We start from the raw sequence: 18704 nt of genomic DNA on the forward strand, positions 1-18704 counted from the left end.
GACAGGGATGACCTGTGCATCGTAGGATGTTCAGCAGCAGCCCTGGCCTCTACCCACTAGATGCCAGTAGCACACCACCAACCTTCAGATGTGACACCCCAGAATGTCTCCAGACATTGCCAAATGTCTCCTGGGGCAAAAAATCACCCCCAGCTGAGAATCAATGGTCTAGAGAGAGGAAGGGCAAGAGGGTCAAAACTGTTAAATGCTCTAGGAGCAAGCTTGGAATTGCATAAACATCCATAACTTTTTCCCACCCTGATTATTTTAACCTGCTGGTGGACATGCAAAATAACAGGAAGCTCTTGGTGAGGGGAGAATTTCCCCTTCTCTGTGGTCATTCCAGTGGCTACCGCAGAAAATAACATCTCAGCGCAGAAATCTTATTTTCGAAAATGTCATGGGCTTCATGCTGCATTTTAACACCCTCTCCCTTTTTGTTTTTTTTTTTTTCAAAGTGAACAAGATTTCCAGTGAGGTCAAAAGCTGCAAAATTCTGCCAGCCCTTTTAAATATTACAGTTGGCACCACATTTAAGAAACAAACCGATGTTCCATCAAATGCAGGGAGACCCAAAATGAGAGGTGTTCACAGCCACAGGAGAATTAATTTTTTGTAAAGGCTTTGAAACAGGGACTGTGCTTTTTCAGCTGTTGGCTAGGTTGTTTTAGATCTGGGCTTTCCCATTGGGTGTTGGTAATAACCACCCTCCACCCTCAACAAGGGACATATTGGGTAGGGGAAATGGAATTATATAAAAGAAAATACCAACTAACATCTGTTAGTTGAGGGTACAAATTATTAGGTTGAAAGTTAGTTTCTGCCACTTGCAGAATCCCTTAAAGCTTTAGATCCTAAATTGCTAAAGGCTACCCCAGGAACTTAAAAGAAGTAGTTTTATAACAAAAAAAAGTCTACCCAATGGGAGGGAAACCATGTGACATGCATTCAAGAAAAAAAGTACAAACTGAAGATACGCATGGGTTCGAGATGAGTTTAAATCCATAGATCAGAAGCCCTAGCAGGTTATTAAGAGAAAGCAGGATGCTTGGTGCACATGCCTGGCCTTTTACAGTTGACCTACAGATGAATTAACCAGCCCTTCTTTTAGAGCCACGGCCAAGAGGGAGATGAGGAGATGGAAAGTAGGGCAAGAGTCACCAAAAGGCCACCTGCATATGTTCAAGAAGAGGAGAGGTGATAGTAATGGTGGACAGTGGGCAGTGTTACAGGGCTGGTTTAGGTACAGAAAGAGCCAGCCTTTTCTAACAGCAATTGAAGGTTCTCCTTGCTCTGGCTGACTCTTGGAGTTCTTGCATGGACATTGGCCACAAAGGGCGCCCACAGCACAAAGTCTGGGGCTCTAGCCTTGGGAGTGATGCTACCCACAAACCATCCCTCAGCACCAGTCCCTGTCTGGAGGAACCCAGAGGCAGCCATGGCCTTTCTTTTGCTCGGATGAATCCACTTTGTACTAGAAATGCAGATGGGGAAACTGAGGAAAAGCAAGGCTTCCAAAGTCTACCAACAAAAGAACCTGGAATCTGACCCACAGTCTCTGATTCTGTCCTCTCTCTAAAGTATCTCTCTCAGGGGAGTCTCATTTGAAGATCAAAAAACTCCCGGAGTCCCTCAGGCTTATAACACAGCCAGAATGGGGATAATCGCCTTCTGGAGCAAGCAGGCAAAGCTCTTGATTCTTCGGGGTCCTTTCCCTGCACAGTTTACTCCCTGCAAATTTCCAAATGATTTATTGCAGATTCATGAACAATGGAGGAGGCTGGTCTGTGTTATATCTTTTCTGCAGACAGGAGAGACGGAAAGAAGGGAAGGGACCATAAGGTTAAGTTACAAGTCCAAAGTCACTGTGTTAGTGACACCTGGTGCTTAAGAGAACTTCCCTGAAACTGCGAAGTGCTTACCGTGCAGGGCAGTGTTTTCTGCAATTGTCTTTAAGGATGGGGGTTTTCAAATAATCAAGGTTGGAGACAGGGTAGGGTGAGTTCTGAGCTCCTACATCAGAATCATAACAGTTACACATCTTTGCATCCGCCAGCCCAAAATGACAATAGCAGCATCCTCCTCGTTTCTCCCCTCAGAGCCCAGAAACGTGAGGAGCTGCAGAAAATATTTCCCTCTGCCCAGTGAGTCAGCCTTGCCTAACTTCATGCGTAAGCTCTCCTCAAGTCAGTGGCAGCTCAGAGCTGCGGGTCTGTGTGCAGCCGAGATAAATTTGGGTCTAGAAAAGATGACGTAATGCTAAACACGAGAGGTAGCTGCCGCCTCCCAGGGCTCCAGTCGCCAGGGCTGCCGGGCTGACATCCCAGCCACACGGAAAAGCACCAAGCGACCCAGGTGCCTGAGATGGGGAGAAAGAGGAAAAAGAACGTGGGGGTAGGAGGGAACGGCAGGGGGAGGCAGTGTTAATCTGAGATCGCTGAATCTGGAAGTTTGTTGTTTTTTAACTTCAGTTTTCTGGTGAGCTCAGGCCACTGGCAGAGGTTCAAACAGCTGCACTTGACTTCCATCCTAGCCTCTCTCTTCCCCCTTTGAAAAGGGCTTCTTAGATTTTATTAAATAGCCCTTATTACAGCAGCCTATTTCGGTGAGTATAATGGATGTGTTCATCTTGAATGTCCTTTTCCTTCTTTTTTGCATTAACTTGGATCCAAGAAGAAATCTGCATTGCAGGACTCAATTAATATGGACCTCTAAGAAGGTTTGCTTACTCTGGAGCACCCCACTTGGGGATGCAACCGATAAGGTAATCAGGAGGATTTTGCCAGGGCCATGTCAAGTGAATGTTCCCCCAAATAACATTTCATGGTTTATTTCATAGAAGTTTATGTCCTCAAGCTTATTCCTCAATCCAGTCTCCATTTTTCAGATAAGAAAACTGAGGCTCAGAGAGGTACAGTAACTTAACCCAAGGCCACACAGCTGTCAAACTGACGGAGCAAGGGTTAGAACTCAGGCCTACAGCCTCTTGTGCTCTCTACCCATCTCCATCATTCTTTTTCTGGTTGATTTGTGTTTTAAAAAATAAATAAATAAATGAAGTGGAGTAAGTTTTCTGGTCTTTTAAATCTGTGGAGCCCCAATCCTTTAAATATCAAGATCAAGTTACATTCCAAAGAGATCCAAAGCCTGCCTTTGTTTTCTGTTCAAAGTTCATTCTTCCCTAAGGAAAGGTTGGCCTCAGAATCAACTCCTCTGCTAGTGATGACCACAAGCCACAGGCACAACCTCAGTGCACAACTTCAATTAAAAGACCACCGCAGGTAAATAATCTGTGTTGTATGGAAGTCTTCTCGTTCATTAGCAAGCCCTCCCAAATACTTTCTTCCAATGACATTTCACCATTTATTGCTGAAGTGGCACAGTATTCTCCTCTAATTTGTGGTTATAATCACTTATGCCAGCAGATTTTGTGACTTTCAGCCATCTCTGGCATATAGCCTGGTCAGCCGTGGTACATTATTATTTTGAAACACTGCTCATTCCATGAGCTAATATTTTGTGTAGAATGCTTGCATCTATATTTAAAAGCAAGAATATACTGTAATTTTTTTTGTTGCATTTGTCAGGTTTTGGATGCAATGACTTGTTCTTTCAATGTCAGATGCAACTGGATTTTAAAACCTTGAAAAAAAAAAGATTGCCAGAGGCTTTCCCTTGCTGTTAAAAGGATGCCCCACATTCTTGCCACAGCCCTGGGTAACCCTCCCTCCCCTACCAGGAGCCTGCCTAGGGTTGCCCTGCCCCCACCCCTTGGCATCACCCCTCTCTGCCAGGCAGCAGAAACTTGTGGAAGTCACTCTTAGGTGCAGGCAGGCCCTGGACACTAAAGCACACTCCCAGCCCTGCTGCCTTGTGGCTGAGTTCTCAGTCTCAGGTACACTATTTAGAATAAAAATACCAGGCCCTTGCCTGCCCAAAGACATCGGTGATCTCGCCATCTCTTCCAGTTCCAGCATTCTGATTCTAGGATTCTGGGGTTTTCCAGAGATCCTAGAACAATATGCCTCTATTTGCCTACTAGCTGCCATGTAGTAATGAGAGCCAACTCTTTGCACGTTGCTGCCTGTACAGTCAGTTCATTTAATCCTCAGCACACCTCTGAGATCCCTGTGTCACAGACGAGGCCCAGAGAGGTTAAGTGATTGCCCAAGGTCATATAGGTAGTGAACAGATTCAAACATGGATTTTCTAACTCTTGGACCCCACACCATACATCAGGGTATGTTCAATAGGACAAGGTCAAACAAAATTGGCTAGGGCAATGGTCTCAATCAGAGGTAATACCACCCCCTAGGAGGTTTTGGAAATGTGTAGGAGTGTCTTGAGTGTCACAATGACTGGGGGGCTCTGATGGCATTTAGTGAGTGGGAACCAAGAATGTTAAATCCTTCAGTATTCGGACTAACCTGCACAAGAAGAACTGTCTCATCAGTAGCTCCCTTGCTGAGAAACACTAGGTCAGAAGGTTAAGGGCAGAGAACTCATCATTCATTCAACAAACATTCCTTAAGCATCTATTATGTGCTGGGCACTAAACCAGATGCTGAAGATAGAATAATTAACAAAACTAGTTATGGTCCCTGTCCTCAAGGTGCTTGCATTCTAGCCTGACAGACTGATGATAAGCAAGTAAAATCATTGTACATTGTGATAAGTAAGAGAAGGGATAAATGGTAAATGGGGAAGGGTAGCTTTAGGTGGGTGGAGGGATCAGGGAAATCATGAGGGCTGTCTACGCCAGCTTCTCAACCTTTAATGAGCACACAGATCACCTGGAAATTGGAGTAAAAGATGATTGGACCTGATTCAGCAGATCTGGGGTGGGGCCTGGGAGTCCCATTTCTGACAAGTTTCCAGTGGATGCCAAGGCTGACCATCTTCAGACTATACTCACTCTAAACGGTCAGGGTGAAGGCCATGAAAAGAATGTGGATTTTATTCTAAGTGAGACAGGAAAGAAACTATTGAAAGGCTTTAAACAAGTAAGTGACATGAACCCGGTTCTATTTCAGATCACTCTTGTTTCCTAGATCTCGATCGAGGAGAGGAAGAGGTTGGACCTATGCCGTTTGACCGAAACCAGCTGGCCCACACTGTCACAGTGGCAGCCAGGGCCTCAAGCTCATCTCTGCAGCTCACACTTGCCTCTCTCCTCTGGCTTCTCTGGCAAAAGCCCTTGGCTCCAAGTATGAGCCAGACCAGTTGCCCTACAAGCTCGGGCACCTTCAGGAAACCTAGTACAGCCTGATAGGGTGTGGATTCACACCCCCGACACCCTAGCGTCAGAGTCGCAGGAGCCCTACTGGTTGGGTGAGTTCTCCGGGGGGTGCTGGGCAAGGTGGTACTGCACGTGCAAACAACAACACCCTAAACCATCGCCCTCCAGAAAAGGCGCCTTATGTGGCTTCAGTGTCAACACCCAAAGAGCCCCGGAAGGTTCTGGTTGCCCTCTCTCTGCTCTGTGATGAGTGAGAAGTAAAGGAAGTCACTCCTGGGAGGCATCCCCAAGGGGACCCTCAGCCGGGACTTCAAACATTCCAGATTCCATTGCCTCCTGCTCCCTGAGGCTTCTCCCAGAGCCTTAAAGTCTCCTAGGAAGAAAGGGAAACCTGGGTTTGAGTCTCAGTTCTATTCTTTGTTAGTATGTGGCCTTGGGAAAGTTAGTCAGCCTTGCTAAGACCAAGGCTTTCCTCATCTATAAAATGAGGATAATATTAGTGCCCTTCTATTGGATGGTTGTGAGGATTTACTATAAAGAATTAGCATTGTGCTGGCACATAGTAACTGCTCAGTAAAAGGGGACCATTATCACTACTCCTTTGGAAAATAGAGAAGACATTGCACTTATCAGCAGCCCCCTTGGGGACAGGTTATCAGACTCCCAAAAGACCGACAAGAATTATTCATTGTCTCTATTTGTCTATGACTTACACTGGAATACAGAACGGGAACTGGAGACCATACATACATATGCACTTTGGAAGCAACAAGCACAGTGCTTGGCTCCCGGCAGGTTTTAGAAATTATTTGTTGAATCGAAGGGCTAGCCCCGTGGCCGAGTGGTTGAGTTCGTGGGCTCCGCTTCCTCAGCCCAGGGTTTTGCCCGTTTGGACCTTGGGCGCAGACATGGCACCGCTTGTCAGGTCACGCTGAGGCGGCATCTCACATGCCACAACTAGAAGGCCCCACAACTAAAAATATATATATACAGCTATGTACTGGGGGGCTTTGGGGATAAAAAGGAAAAATAAAATCTTTAAAAAAAAAAAGAAAGAAATTATTTGTTGAATCAAGCTAAATTTTATAGCTGATGGAAAGAGTGAAACAAGGTTGTAGGCAAGGCTCAGAGTCTTGGGAGTCAATAAATATGGTAGGGATGGTCGCGTAAGAGGGAGATAACACAACGATGCCATAATGTAGTTCTGGTCCCCTGTAGCAACAAAAATAAAAGCCACACGAGGTCCCATTGCCACCCATAGTCAGAAACAGCAGCCCTGGGCATGCCCTCCATTTTAATACAAAAGTATTAAAATAGTCCCAAATCATCTTTATTCAAGTATCCTTGCTAATGGCAATAAAGATACAGAGTAAAATATCTCAAATAGTAGGGAATCCAAATCCTCTTTTACTGGCTTTAGTTTGAATTTCCCAATCTCCCTCTCCCTCAGGACACTGTGTTTATCTTTCTAATTTTGCTGTGTTTAAATTTCCTTAGCAGACACTGGAGTTGGATATTAGAGGTATGTGGCCAAGGGCATATCGTATGGGAGAGCGGGCTTGGTAGGAACACTGGCATGGACAATCCTCCAAGTGCAAAATGCCCCAATTGGTAAAGAACCGAGAGTGGAATGTGTTTATTTACAAGGCTACTGCTATGGTCCTGGGTTTCCTCAGCAGGAGGGGGAAAAAAGGTTAGATCTGTGAAAATTACAAGGACACATACAAAACACAAAGGATTTTAAGCAAGGGATGTGGAGGGGGTGCAGGGAGGGGAGGATTACTATTCCTTTTGGAAGCCTAAGATAAAGTTTTGTTCTGTCTGTAATGATGGCTAGAACCAAAGACACAAAGCCCAAGTCAGATGCAACCCCACATTGCTGCGGTTCACTTTAAGACCACTGAATTTCTAAAACCTAGCACTGGAATAGAGTATACACTCCATGAGGGCCTGCAGGCAGCTCCGGGGCCTCGCACAGTACCTGACATAAAGCAGTATGTGCTCCTTAAAAACCAGTTTAATGAATGGATGAGGGAGCAAAGTCACAGAACAAATTTAGAGAGAATTCCTGGCATGCAACATAATTCCACATTTTATAAAAAAGTATTTGCCGCAAAGGACTTTTAAACGGAGTTTCTGTAAATTTTTTTAAAAGGGATCCTATTTACATATATTTCCTGGGGATTTATTGCTCAAAGCAAGGGTCACTTAAACTTTCAAAATCTTTCACAAGCAAGGGGCCCGGCACAGCATTCTGCCAAGATGAGGAAGCAAAGGAGCCTCCAGCTCAGGAGGAGGTGGCAAATGCCCATTATTTGGGGTCAGAGAGATCAAGTCAGCTGTTGACAGCTTTAACACCTCCAGCCAGGCCACTCAGGGGCAATGATCTGAGAGACAATTATTTCCCTTTAGTTTAGCAGAAGAGCCAGAGAGCAGGTGTCTGTCCCTGGGGAACTGAAGGCTCTCTGTCTTTCTGTCTCTCTGTCTCTCTCTCTCCAGTGTGAGCCCAGAGGTCCCCCAGAAGGAGGCCCTTTCAGGAAGACTTGAATTCCTCCTCCTCAGTGAAGGCTTAGGTAGCCAGCCTGTCACTGTCACGGCCTTTGGGCTCCTTCCAGTCCCCCCAAAAATGTAAAAGAAAATAATTTTTTTACGTGACAAATTCAAATTAGCTTCATTTTGAAAGACTATTGAGAATGTTGCAATGATCTTTGCAATAACCGGACACACCCTAGGATCAGTAAACCAGGTTTGAGAATTGCTGACTTTATGAGCACCTGACCTGTAAAACAAAAGCCCAGTTTGGGGCTCTGCCTGGAACCCATTCTCATGTCAGACGGCAGGGAACACAGCCCAAAAGGACCAGGTTCTGCCTCTTCTGTGTCATCTTGGGCAAGCCACAGTCCCTCTCTGAGCCTTAGCCTCCCCATCTGTATCATGAAGATGATGGATACTCTGTGACCTCTGGGGCTCCTTCTGGCCCTGATGCTCTGTCTTACCACCTGCCTCCTTTAAAAAACAAAACCCAAAATGGAGTGGAAGGAAGAATGGGAACGAGAAAAGAATGGTTCAGAAGGGCAGACTGCAATAAACCTCCCCCCATTTCTGCCTGCTGAAAATTGCTTCCTTCACTCTGCAAGAAGATTCCCATTTCTTGCTGGGTTGTTGCTTTTTCACTTCTCTCTCTCTCTCTCTTTCTGTCTCTCTCTTTCAACTCAAAAGCCACAAAACCACAACTCACCTCCCCAAAACGGGTCATTTGGAAGCCAGAGCTGTTGGGGGTTAGGTGTGTCAGGCCTGGCATCCTGGTGGTATCTAAGTGAAGACCAGGCCAGGGCAACATGTGCGTCTCCTCTAAGAAACCCAGTTTAAATCAATATTTATCTAACTGTATTTATAGAAAGTGGTGGTAGGGAGGAGGGGGTGGGGCAGAGGCAGGGGGGATCTAAAACAGAACAAGCCACAATGACTGATGCAAATCTTTGTGGCCAATTCCTTTCTGTATGGCCGGGCTTTTTTTAAAAAAGGCAAAAGACCCAGCTTTTGATGAACCTGCTGTTGGCCCCAGTACCATAGCAACAGCCCCAAGTCCTCTACTATGCCCAGAGGACAGACTCGGGAAAGGCAGCAGGAGGAGGTTGGTGTTTCCTAGGAGCCTAAACTTGAGTTAGGGCCAGGATTGTTGAACAGCTCTGAAAAACAAAAAAACCTCTCTGGTTGGCTATTCTGTCTCTAGCCTCACTTCTAAACCTTTTCTAAGCAGGGTGTGTGCAGGAAGACCTTGGACAGTCAACAGGGTGTTTCCAACACCAGCTCTGCTTCAGATTGCTGAGTGACCTTGAGCAAGTCATTTCACCTCTCTGGACTTCATTCCTTGGCTATAAAATTTGTACACATGTACTATAGGGTAAGACCACAGGGTCATTCTAGAATCAGAGGCCTAGGTTCAAAACTCAGCTCTGCCACTTACTAAACGTGTGACCTTTGGGTAAGTTACCCAGCATCCCTTCTCCTCGGTTTCCCTCTCCATAAAATGGGTGTAATAAAATTGCACATATCACAGGGTCATTGTGAAGACTGGAGGAGTGCATGTTTAGCCCCATGCTTGGTATAGAGTCAGTGCTCAATAAATGGTGGTCAGTATTGATACTATGCAATGGAATTAGTTGCTGCTGTTGCATGCTGGAACCCTCTGAATTTCCTTCAGTTTTACCTCCAGACTTTTGCCCAGCTATCCTCAGATAAAATCCCCATTTCTGGGTGTGTCAGTGGGACAGTGTTTTGGTCAGAGAGGGAAGGTAGTTGAGCAGCTGTTGTTTTTGCCTTGGAACTGATGGAGTCTCGTTATTCCTCCCAAACCAGGAATGGCTCAGTGCAGCTTCTCCAACTTCCCAAGGCACTTCCCCCTTTCCCTGGGTCCTCTCCACAGGGTACCCAGTCCCTGGGAGCTTTGGGACCATGAGAGCCACAACAATATCCTCAAAACTCTACCTCTGGCATTTACCAGTGGCCAGATATCATATTTAAAACTGGAAAAAAAGGTTGAATCTGGTTAACATAATTTAGGATGCAGAGGAAATAAGAGCCTGATTTCAGAATGCTCTTTACATAACTTCACCAAAAACAAATACCCTACTCATTCCCACCATAAATCAACCCACAGAGTTTTCCGAAAAAAGCAACTGCATGTAGTAGATGCTCAATACATATTTGTGGACTGAATGAATCATAAGATGCCCACTATGAGAAACGTGACCTGCTTGAACATTTTGCCATCAAAGCCCTCAACTTTAGCATAAGTTGCCCTAGTCCTCTGCTTTCTAAGCCAATAATTGGTTCGTTTTCAGGGTCACAGCTGATGACAGTAGGCAGCTTCAGCTCTCCAGTCCTGACCTACCATCTCCTTGCAGGTCCTGGTCTTTACAGCCCAAGAACAGTCTTTGTTGATTATGGGAGACGTCCTCCCTCCTGGGAAGAGATCAGTGTTTCCAACTCTTCTTCAAATCTTCAGAAAGTCTGTCATGTGTCCCCTGGCCTTTGAACTTGATCACTGTGCCATAGCCAGTAAATGACAAATCCAACCAATCAAAGAATGTATATTAAGTGTCTACTGTATGTATGTGTATGTATGTATGGGTGTATGTATGTATGTATATGTATGTGTGTATGTATGTGGTAAGCTAAATGCAACAGTAACATATACTGAAATACTGTAGGTGATCTTTTCCCTTAAGATGCTAAGCATCTCCTTGTGAGGATAAAGCTAATGCACAGGAAGCAAGTAGAGAATTGCATGGTAGCGATTGTCAAAGCTCAGAGAAGTGACTATTAAGCACCTACTATATTCCAAGTACTTTAAATGTCTAAAGGGAGCACTTCATTTAGCTGGTCAGCTATGATGTGAGGCTGGTGCTATTGTTATCTCCATTTTACAAAAAAGAAATGGAACCTCAGAGAGGTTAGGTAACTTGTGCCCAAGGTCACACAGCCAGTAAGCAGCGAAGGAAGAATTTGGGCCCTGCTCTGGGTGACTGTACAGCTTTCATTCTGTCAACTACCCTGACTTAAGAAAAAGCCAGGGCAGGCTTCCCGGAGGAGGTAGGAATTGACCTAGGTCTTGAAGGGTGGGTAAGATGCAGATAACCCCAGGAGAGTAAGAGAATGAGAGCATTCCAGAGAGAAGGAAGAGTCTGTGGCAAGCACAGAGGCATGACCGTAAAGCCTGCTTGCTGGTGGACCTGCTGGATGGGAGCAGAGGAGATTAAGTGAGGAAGGCAGGGTGGGGCCAAATGACACCACAGGGCAGCAGCTTCCTCCATCAGGAGGAAGAGGCTGCTACTTGGCCTGTCTATGCCCCTAGGAAACCACCTCACCCTCCAACACAAATAACCTACTCCAGAGAGCAACCCATGACTTCTACTCCCATTTAATCATTCTTCTCTATCTCAAGTATTGCCCTCAATGCCTCTTTCCCCAGACACTGGGAAGGCCATTTCTGTCCTCTAAACCTTACCTGTTACCATGGCTCCCACCTGCCTGCCAAACGGCTTTTACGCACAGAACACCCCTTTGTGAATCTCTTTCTTTTTCCCTTTCTGTTTTCACCTTTCAAAACAGAAAGTAAATATTTTCTAATTATCAGTCCTAAATTGCCACCCCTCCACGGGACCCCAAATGGATACAGGTGATGATGCCAGAGGTTATTTATATATAATTTCTGAATTTGTGACAACAGGGTCACAGTCTCCAGGATTCACATTTCTGGAGTCCGTTAGTTTGAGAGACTTAGGGAAGCACATCAGTTGGAACTTCAGTAGAATATACCTGCCTATCCTAGGGAATCCTTGCTTTGCACAGAGCAGACGGTCAATCCTGCGTAACTTAATTTGAACCCCCTAGCCCCAAGAAAAGCCACCATATCTACTGAGAATAATTCAGCACTGTGGCCACAACTTGGTGAGCACTCCTAGTAAGGAAACCTCAATGAGGCAAAGAAAAGCAGTTCTGGCGACAATGGAAAATAAGGCAAGCTCCTGCCAAGAAAGTACTTTGCAAACAACAGTAAAAACGGAAGCGTGAACTCGTGACCAGGGTCTATCGGTGCATTTCGGGAAGGTCTCGCAGAACCCGAAATGGAGAATGAAGGCTTTACACCCGTCTCTGGGGAGAAGAGCATCCCTTTAAGAAACGATTGTACCGGCTGGTCGCACTACAGCTCCCAGAGATTTTCTGGCTTGCCTCCTAACCCCACCCCCGGGTCTACGGCCTCAGCAACGCGTGACGTCAGAGGAAGCGGAAGCTGCCGATTGGCTGGACAACGCAGCTAGGTCAAGTCCAGTCAGAGGAAAGAAGTTTGTCTCCATGTGGAAACCATGTGTCTCTAGCTGGGAGGGGGAGGAGGAGGAGGCGGAGAAACTGAGATCAAGTGATTACGGGGGAACTGGCTGAAATGAAGGCTGGGAGGTTGTGCACCTGAGCCGGCAACCAATGCCCTTTGCAGTAGTGACCTAAAAAAACCCAAAAAAACCCAAAAAACTTGCCCAAGAAACAAAACTCGAGCCCCCCCATCATCATCATAATTAAAAAGCTAGAGTCTTTGCTTTCTCCCCGAAACCAGGGACCTGGGAAATGCTGGAATCCTATCGGAACGCCCCGATGCCCATCCCTCCCCCCAACAACTGAATGATGTAAGCGTTTCGGAAAGCGGGGCTCTGAAGCAAAACAAGCCCCGCGCGCGCGGAGCGACCCGCAGTGCCCGAGCCCGGCGCACGCACGACCCGCCCCCCGATTCGCGTTATTGCTGTGCACACGCGGACCGCCGTGACGCGCGGGCATTGTGTGCAGCGAGCAGAAAACAACGGCGAGCGCCGCCAGCGCGAAGAAGCGCCCCCAATAAAATGAGGCAGCTGTAGGGCCCGCCGTTTTCCGTAGCAGGAGCCTCAGACCGGGCGGGGGGGAGGGGAGCCGAGAGCGGGGGAGATGCAGTAGCCCCCGTGGGCCGCCCCTGTTTGTAGGGGAGATAATAGAGGGCCCCGTGGATGGTCGCCCGTGGGTGCTGGAGGTGACCTCGCCTGGATGAGCAGTTGGGGAGGGGGCGAGGCCCTAGAGCGAGGTCCCCGCAGCCAAGCCGGGCACGGCGCAGCGCCCCACGCTCTCGGGGAAATCTGGGGGCCGTTGGCATCACGTCATGCAGAGCCAAACAGCGGCGGCGAAAAGAGGCAAGAGAGCTAAAAATACTCCCGCGGGGAGCCGGCCGGAGGAGGGGGGGCAGCGGGGCCGAGGGGCTGATTACGCACACGAAGTTGACTTTGACTGGGGCGCTGAGGTTCCCGAGCCCCTCTTGGGGGCTGGCGGGCGGGCAGCGCGGACGCCTCGGGAGAGGGACTGAGAGGAAGCCACTTGGCTTCCTCAACGTCGGGAGCCCAGCTCGGCGCCGCTGGCCCGCCCCGTGCGGGGCAGCCCGGCCCGGCGCGCCCGGCCCTCTGCTTACGTGACTGGTGGCCACGCCGGAGCCCCGGCACGGGGTAAACAAGGAGGTGGCGGCGGCCGGGGGCGGGGGGAGGTCTCCGATTGTCTGCGGGTGCGAAGGGGGGCGCGGAACGCGGTGGAAGCTCCAGCCTCCTCCTTAGGATACCTCGCTGGGATCGGGGGGCAAACCAGGTTTGCCACAGACTGCCAAGGTGCCCTCTTTGGGGGCACCCCTCTCCAGACCCGGCACCACGGGACAGACTCCGGAGAACCGGGGACCCGGGCAGAGGGTAGCTACAGAAATTGCGCCCCTCCCCCCTCCAACAAAAGCAAACACACCAAACAAAACCACGTCTTCACCCAGCTCCGCATCATCTCTGGCTTCTCCGAAACTACCCTCCAGACGAATGCACACTTCCCCCCTCCCCCACCCCCATGAATAATCGCAAACTGATTCAGCTACACGGCCGGCGATGCGCCTTTCTCGCAATCCAGGCACTCCGAGAAAACAGAAGAGAAAGAAAAGAACGCACTACCGACCTCCCAACACAAATCCTTGTTTTCCCCTTACAGCTTCTGCACGATTGTGCTGCCAACACTCGGTTACTTTAAACGTGGAGGCCCGGGGTGTCGGTCAGCTAAGGTGTTTTTGTGTCTGAGGGTTGTTGTTGTGTTTTGGGGGAGAGGAGGTTGCAAGATCTGACACGTTGCAATCGGACCATTTTCTTTTTTCTCTCTCGTCTCATTGATCTTCCTACTTGTTCGGACAGATTAAACAGCCTGGTTTTGTCAGTCTATTAGTCTATCTGCCTCAGCCCCTTCCCCCTTCTCGCAGCTATTATTGCTATTATTTGTGAGCACCGTGCTGTAGACACCGCACCACGCGTGCCCCGGTTAGGGCGCTGAGTCGACTGCCTGGGGAGGACTGGGGGACCTAGCTGGCAGGGGCAAAAATGAAACAAACACAAAAAGGAGGCCAGGCTGGGGTGGGGCTCCCAGCGCCGCTACCCACCGCCCCCCGCAACACTCACAGACACACAACGCATCACTTTCCACCTGAGGGGGCGGCGGGGGGGGGGGGGGGGGAGGGCGCCGATAGAAATCGACCAGGAAGGCGTCTGCCTTCCTTTCCTTGCGCGCTCGCTCGGGAGCCTTCTCCCGGAAAATAAAGAAACCTCACACAACAGCCCACACCTTCTTCCCCAACTATTGTTTCCTGCGAGATCCCAAAGTTTCCTTCTAGCCGCGTCCCCCTCGCCAAGTTTCCCGGGCGCAAGACGGCTGGTCCGGGGCGAGTTGCTGGTGCTGCTTGGCCCTGCCAGCCTGTTTCTTGGGGTTGGGGGGGGGGAGCGGTGGCACCCCAAGGCAACAGAGGCGCAGAGGGGACTGAATTCGTGGACGCGATGGCCTGAGCCCAGTCTTGTTGCGAGAGGGGAGAAAAAAGCAAAGTGGACAGGAGAGGGAAACACAGCTGAGCCAGCCCGAGCCCACGCCGTGGAGAGCTGTTTGGTGGTTGTTGTTGTTATTGTTGTCGTGTGTGTCTGTGTGTTTTCTTTCTGGAACCGCTGAGCTCTGCCTACGGTGTCCAACTTTCGGCTTCTAATCCCCACCCCACCCAGGAACGAGCGACAGAAAAACAACACTTGTCTGCCCGAGAAGGCTCCGGAAAAAAAAAAAGAAGAAGAAAAAAGGAAGAAAGGCGACCTCGAAGAGATGAGCTCTCGGCTCAGTTGTCAGCAAACAACAACACTCCCCCGCTCCTTGGCCGGGCGGTCCTCCCAGCCTCCGGGAGACAGACAGACGGACGCACCGACAGGCTCCCTTCTCCCCCCCCCTCGTCTTTGTTACATCTTTAGCAGCTTTGTGCGTGCGTGTCCTTTCTCCAGTGTCATCGGCTTTACTGCCGAGGGCTGAATGTGTGCGTTGGGGGGAGGGGGACGCGGGCCGAGCAGGCGACAGGGATCGCTCAAGTGGGCGAGGAAGAAAGAGCCGGGCGCCGAGGAGGAGCAGGGGCCCCCAAACTTACTTTTGTTTTCTTTCTCGATCTGCTCCAGGTAGCTGGCGGCCTCGAGCAGAATCTGCACGTTCTGCAGAAAAGTGTTGATGTGCTTCTCCATCGAGTTCTCGCTGGTGTTGAAAATGTCCGAGAAGGGGCACCTGAGCTTGGCCCCCGCGGGCTCCTCGGCCTGGGCCGGGGGCTGGGGCGCGGCCACGGCCGGGGGCGCGGCGGGGACCTGCCCCGCGCCCTCGCAGCGCGCCTCCTTGCGCGGCCGCCCGCGTTTGCCCATGGAGGGACCGGGGTCCGCGGAGCTCGTCCTTTGATGGGGCTGCGCGGCCCGGCCGAGCTCAGGGCCCCGGGGGAGACCGGCTGGCTGGAGCGGAGGAGGCGCCGAGGCGAGGAGGCGACCTGACTTCCCGAGCCTCGCTGCGTGCGGTTGTGTGTTTGAGTGTGTGTGAGTGTGTGTCGGTCTCGCAGTGGGTCTGTGTGTATGGGAGATTGAATGAACCTACAGGACAGACGGAGGCGCTCTGACGCCTGGGTCCTAGTGCGAGCCTGTCGCCATCCGAGCGGTCAAAATAAAAGGTGGAGACAAGCGAGGTAGGGACCGCCCCCTGCCAGTCTCCGCACCCTTCCCCGCCTCCCCCCAGATCTTACCACAGTGGAGAGAGCTGTATTTTAAGCATAATGGAAAAAGTACTCGATGCCTCTGAGTGCACCTGCATAAAAACAAACTACTAAGCTATTTTTTTCTTTACTTAAAAATAATTCCTCATAGAGCAGTCAGTACAATGCCTGGCACACAGTAGGTCCCCAATAAATGGTAGCTGCTATGACTTTTTTAAAAAGTAAAAGCCTAATCCAAAAAACAAAAATCACGTGTAACCTCAAGTTCCCTCCCCGCAATACACACACCCCTATACACACGCACACACACACACACAGAGGCACCAGAGTGAGGCCCCCACCCTTCATAGGGCCACATGAAATCCCCAGGCCGCCACCTCCCTCTTACAGGTTTACTCACTCTTTCTACCTTCAAATGCAAAGGTGTTTTCCAGGAAGGGGGAGGAGATGTAAGCATCTCTCTCCACACTCCTCTTCCCAGCCTTGGTCCAGCTGTGCAAAGCTCTCACTGGGGTGTCTCCACACCTGGCTCCCTTTTATTCGACAGAGTGGCAGGGTGGCAGCCCAGGAACCCCTCACCAAAGCTGGATTCCACCTTTTGGCTCTGAAGACCCCTACCCTGGTTGACATTGTTTTCACCGCTGCTGGTGTCACCCAGTCAGGGTCTGCAGGAACCATGGGTGCTTTCTAGGCCTGGGAGATGCAGTGAGAGTCAGGGGGAGAGTTGAGGGCCTTTGGGGGGTGCCATGGAGAAGGATTCAAGTCCAAGCTCTGATGCATACAGACTGTGAACGTGGGCGAGTCCCCTAACCTCTCTTGGCCTGTTTCCCCATCCATGAAACCTCTGATAAGATTCTTGTGCTGATTAAACCATATCTGCACTTAGCACACTGCCTGGCCCATAATAAGATCTTTTCCTTCCAATCTAGACCTAGACAAGAGCCTGGGTGCCCTACATGCCTCTAAGGGAAGAAGAAGCTTCAGGAAACAAGACTCTTCTGCACTTTGTTGGAGAACATCTCTGCAACAAGCGCATCTAAGTCTTGTCACCTTACAAGGCCACCTGGAGTTCTCCTCTAGGGGGACGATTTACATAGAAGATACAGTGAATGCTGCCCCCTGGAGGTGTGCAACCCAGCCACCCAGCTCAGAGGCAGCTTCATACACATTTGTCAGGAAGATTCTTACTGGAAATGGAAACTTTTTGAAAAAAAAGAAAGTATATTTCTCTGTAAACACTCACTATGTGAAACTTAGAGTAGACATGCCCTTACAGGGCCTTCGAGAAAGTCTCATGTACTTTTAGAATGTAATAACCTGCTGCTGATATGACAGGAACAATCAGTAATTGGCATTTTAAAGCCAAGGTATTCACATTTTAGACCATAATATAATCATACTATACACACTCTGTGCTCATTTTCCGTCTCATGACCAAGGTTGCATCGTTGATTTCTCCATCCTTTGGCTAGGGTAGAGTGGAAGCTCCTAAGAGCTGTGAGATAAAAGTTCACCTTCCATTATCAGAACAACTACTGACTTTTTGTCCCTATTGGAACCTCAACCTGAGTTATTCATGTTTGAAAGTCTATAAACGTCTAAGGACGTTAGGAAGGTACAGTTTCAAATGAGCTTTATCCAATGTTGTTCTGCAAAAACTGGCGCTTAAGTGAAGCAGCCCTGGTCTCCGTTGCCCCAAATGAAAGAGGATAGTGAGACAATGAACCAGCTAAGCCCAGAGAACACCTTGGTTTCTCTTTAATTCCCTGGTGGCATGGGCCAGATGTGCACATGTGACCTACGTGCATGTATATACACACCCACTTAGACAGGCACACCCCACATATGAGAGCAGGGGCGGGGGTAGGGTGTTTTGTAATTATTTATTTATCCCTGTTTCATCTCTCATAGGTCTGTGAGCTTCAGAAAGCCCAGTGGGAATCTTCAAGCTGGGCCACGGATCTGAGCAAAGCCAAAATAAACAATGGCTTGAAGAAAATCTACAAAAAAGTGCTGATTTGCACTATTCCCACAGTCAGCCACAGCCCCTACCATCATTCCCATGGAAAACACCACGGCCGGTGCCAAATCAAGTTTTCCCCCATCATAGGGGCATTGTTTTTTGTTATTATGTGAGTTCTTAGCATCAGACAATGGCACCACAAGAGACACAGTGGAGGCAGGAGAAATGCCTTTTTGTTTCACAAAGTCTGTGCTATTGTGTCCCAGAGTCTTACATATAGTATAGTTGCACATATTCACTTTGGTAACATGTATGTGGAATGATGAATGTGCCAAGCTAAAGCTCAAATCCCCTTCCTTCTTTTTTTTCAGAGCCCATCAAGTGTTAAATCATGTTAGCATCGTATTGCTCTCTCCTTCTCCCCCCACCATCCCCCAATTAACAGATTTCTCTAATAAAGTTGGCCTCAACAGAAAGAGTTGTGTTTCAGGGGTTATATCATGGGACAGGCATCCAGGATGCTGGGTTACAAGCTCAGCTCCATTCCCGATTAGCTTTGCTTCCCAGGAGGAGCCATTCAAACCCTTTGCACCTCACTTTCTCCGGGGCTTTGACTCCATAAATAAACAGGTCTCTCTGGAAACTTGCTGAGAATTTCTGCAGAGAACAGGTAGGGGATGAGCACTCAGCCAGCCTGATAAGAACATGTGAACTCTTTGAAAAAAAAAGCAGTGACCTTTTGCAATGCCCAGCAAGGCCAGTGACGATGCTCTCAAGGGCCCAAATTATCTGGGGTACCTGTTCATCCTGGGGCTTGTTTTCCAATCTTTTGTTTCTTTGTTTGGCCTATTTGCCTGTTTGGTGATGTTTTTCCATCAACATTGTTTGCATACTAAAGCAAGATCACTCTC

The 18704-nt window shown here is 48.9% G+C and overlaps 1 protein-coding gene across 1 annotated transcript in view; it reads right to left on the bottom strand.

The window, feature by feature from the left end:
* MXI1 (MAX interactor 1, dimerization protein) overlaps positions 1–15694 on the bottom strand; it is an 82504-nt gene extending 66810 nt beyond the window's left edge. Inside the window, exon 1 of the mRNA XM_023639613.2 lies at positions 15231–15694. Coding sequence (XP_023495381.1) covers positions 15231–15492 — 262 coding nt within the window. The 5' untranslated portion in view covers positions 15493–15694. The remainder of the gene's footprint in view (positions 1–15230) is intronic.
* Positions 15695–18704: the final 3010 nt, after the last annotated feature.

Source organism: Equus caballus, chromosome 1, assembly GCF_041296265.1.
Source record: "Equus caballus isolate H_3958 breed thoroughbred chromosome 1, TB-T2T, whole genome shotgun sequence".
Classification (NCBI taxonomy): Eukaryota; Metazoa; Chordata; class Mammalia; order Perissodactyla; family Equidae; genus Equus; species Equus caballus.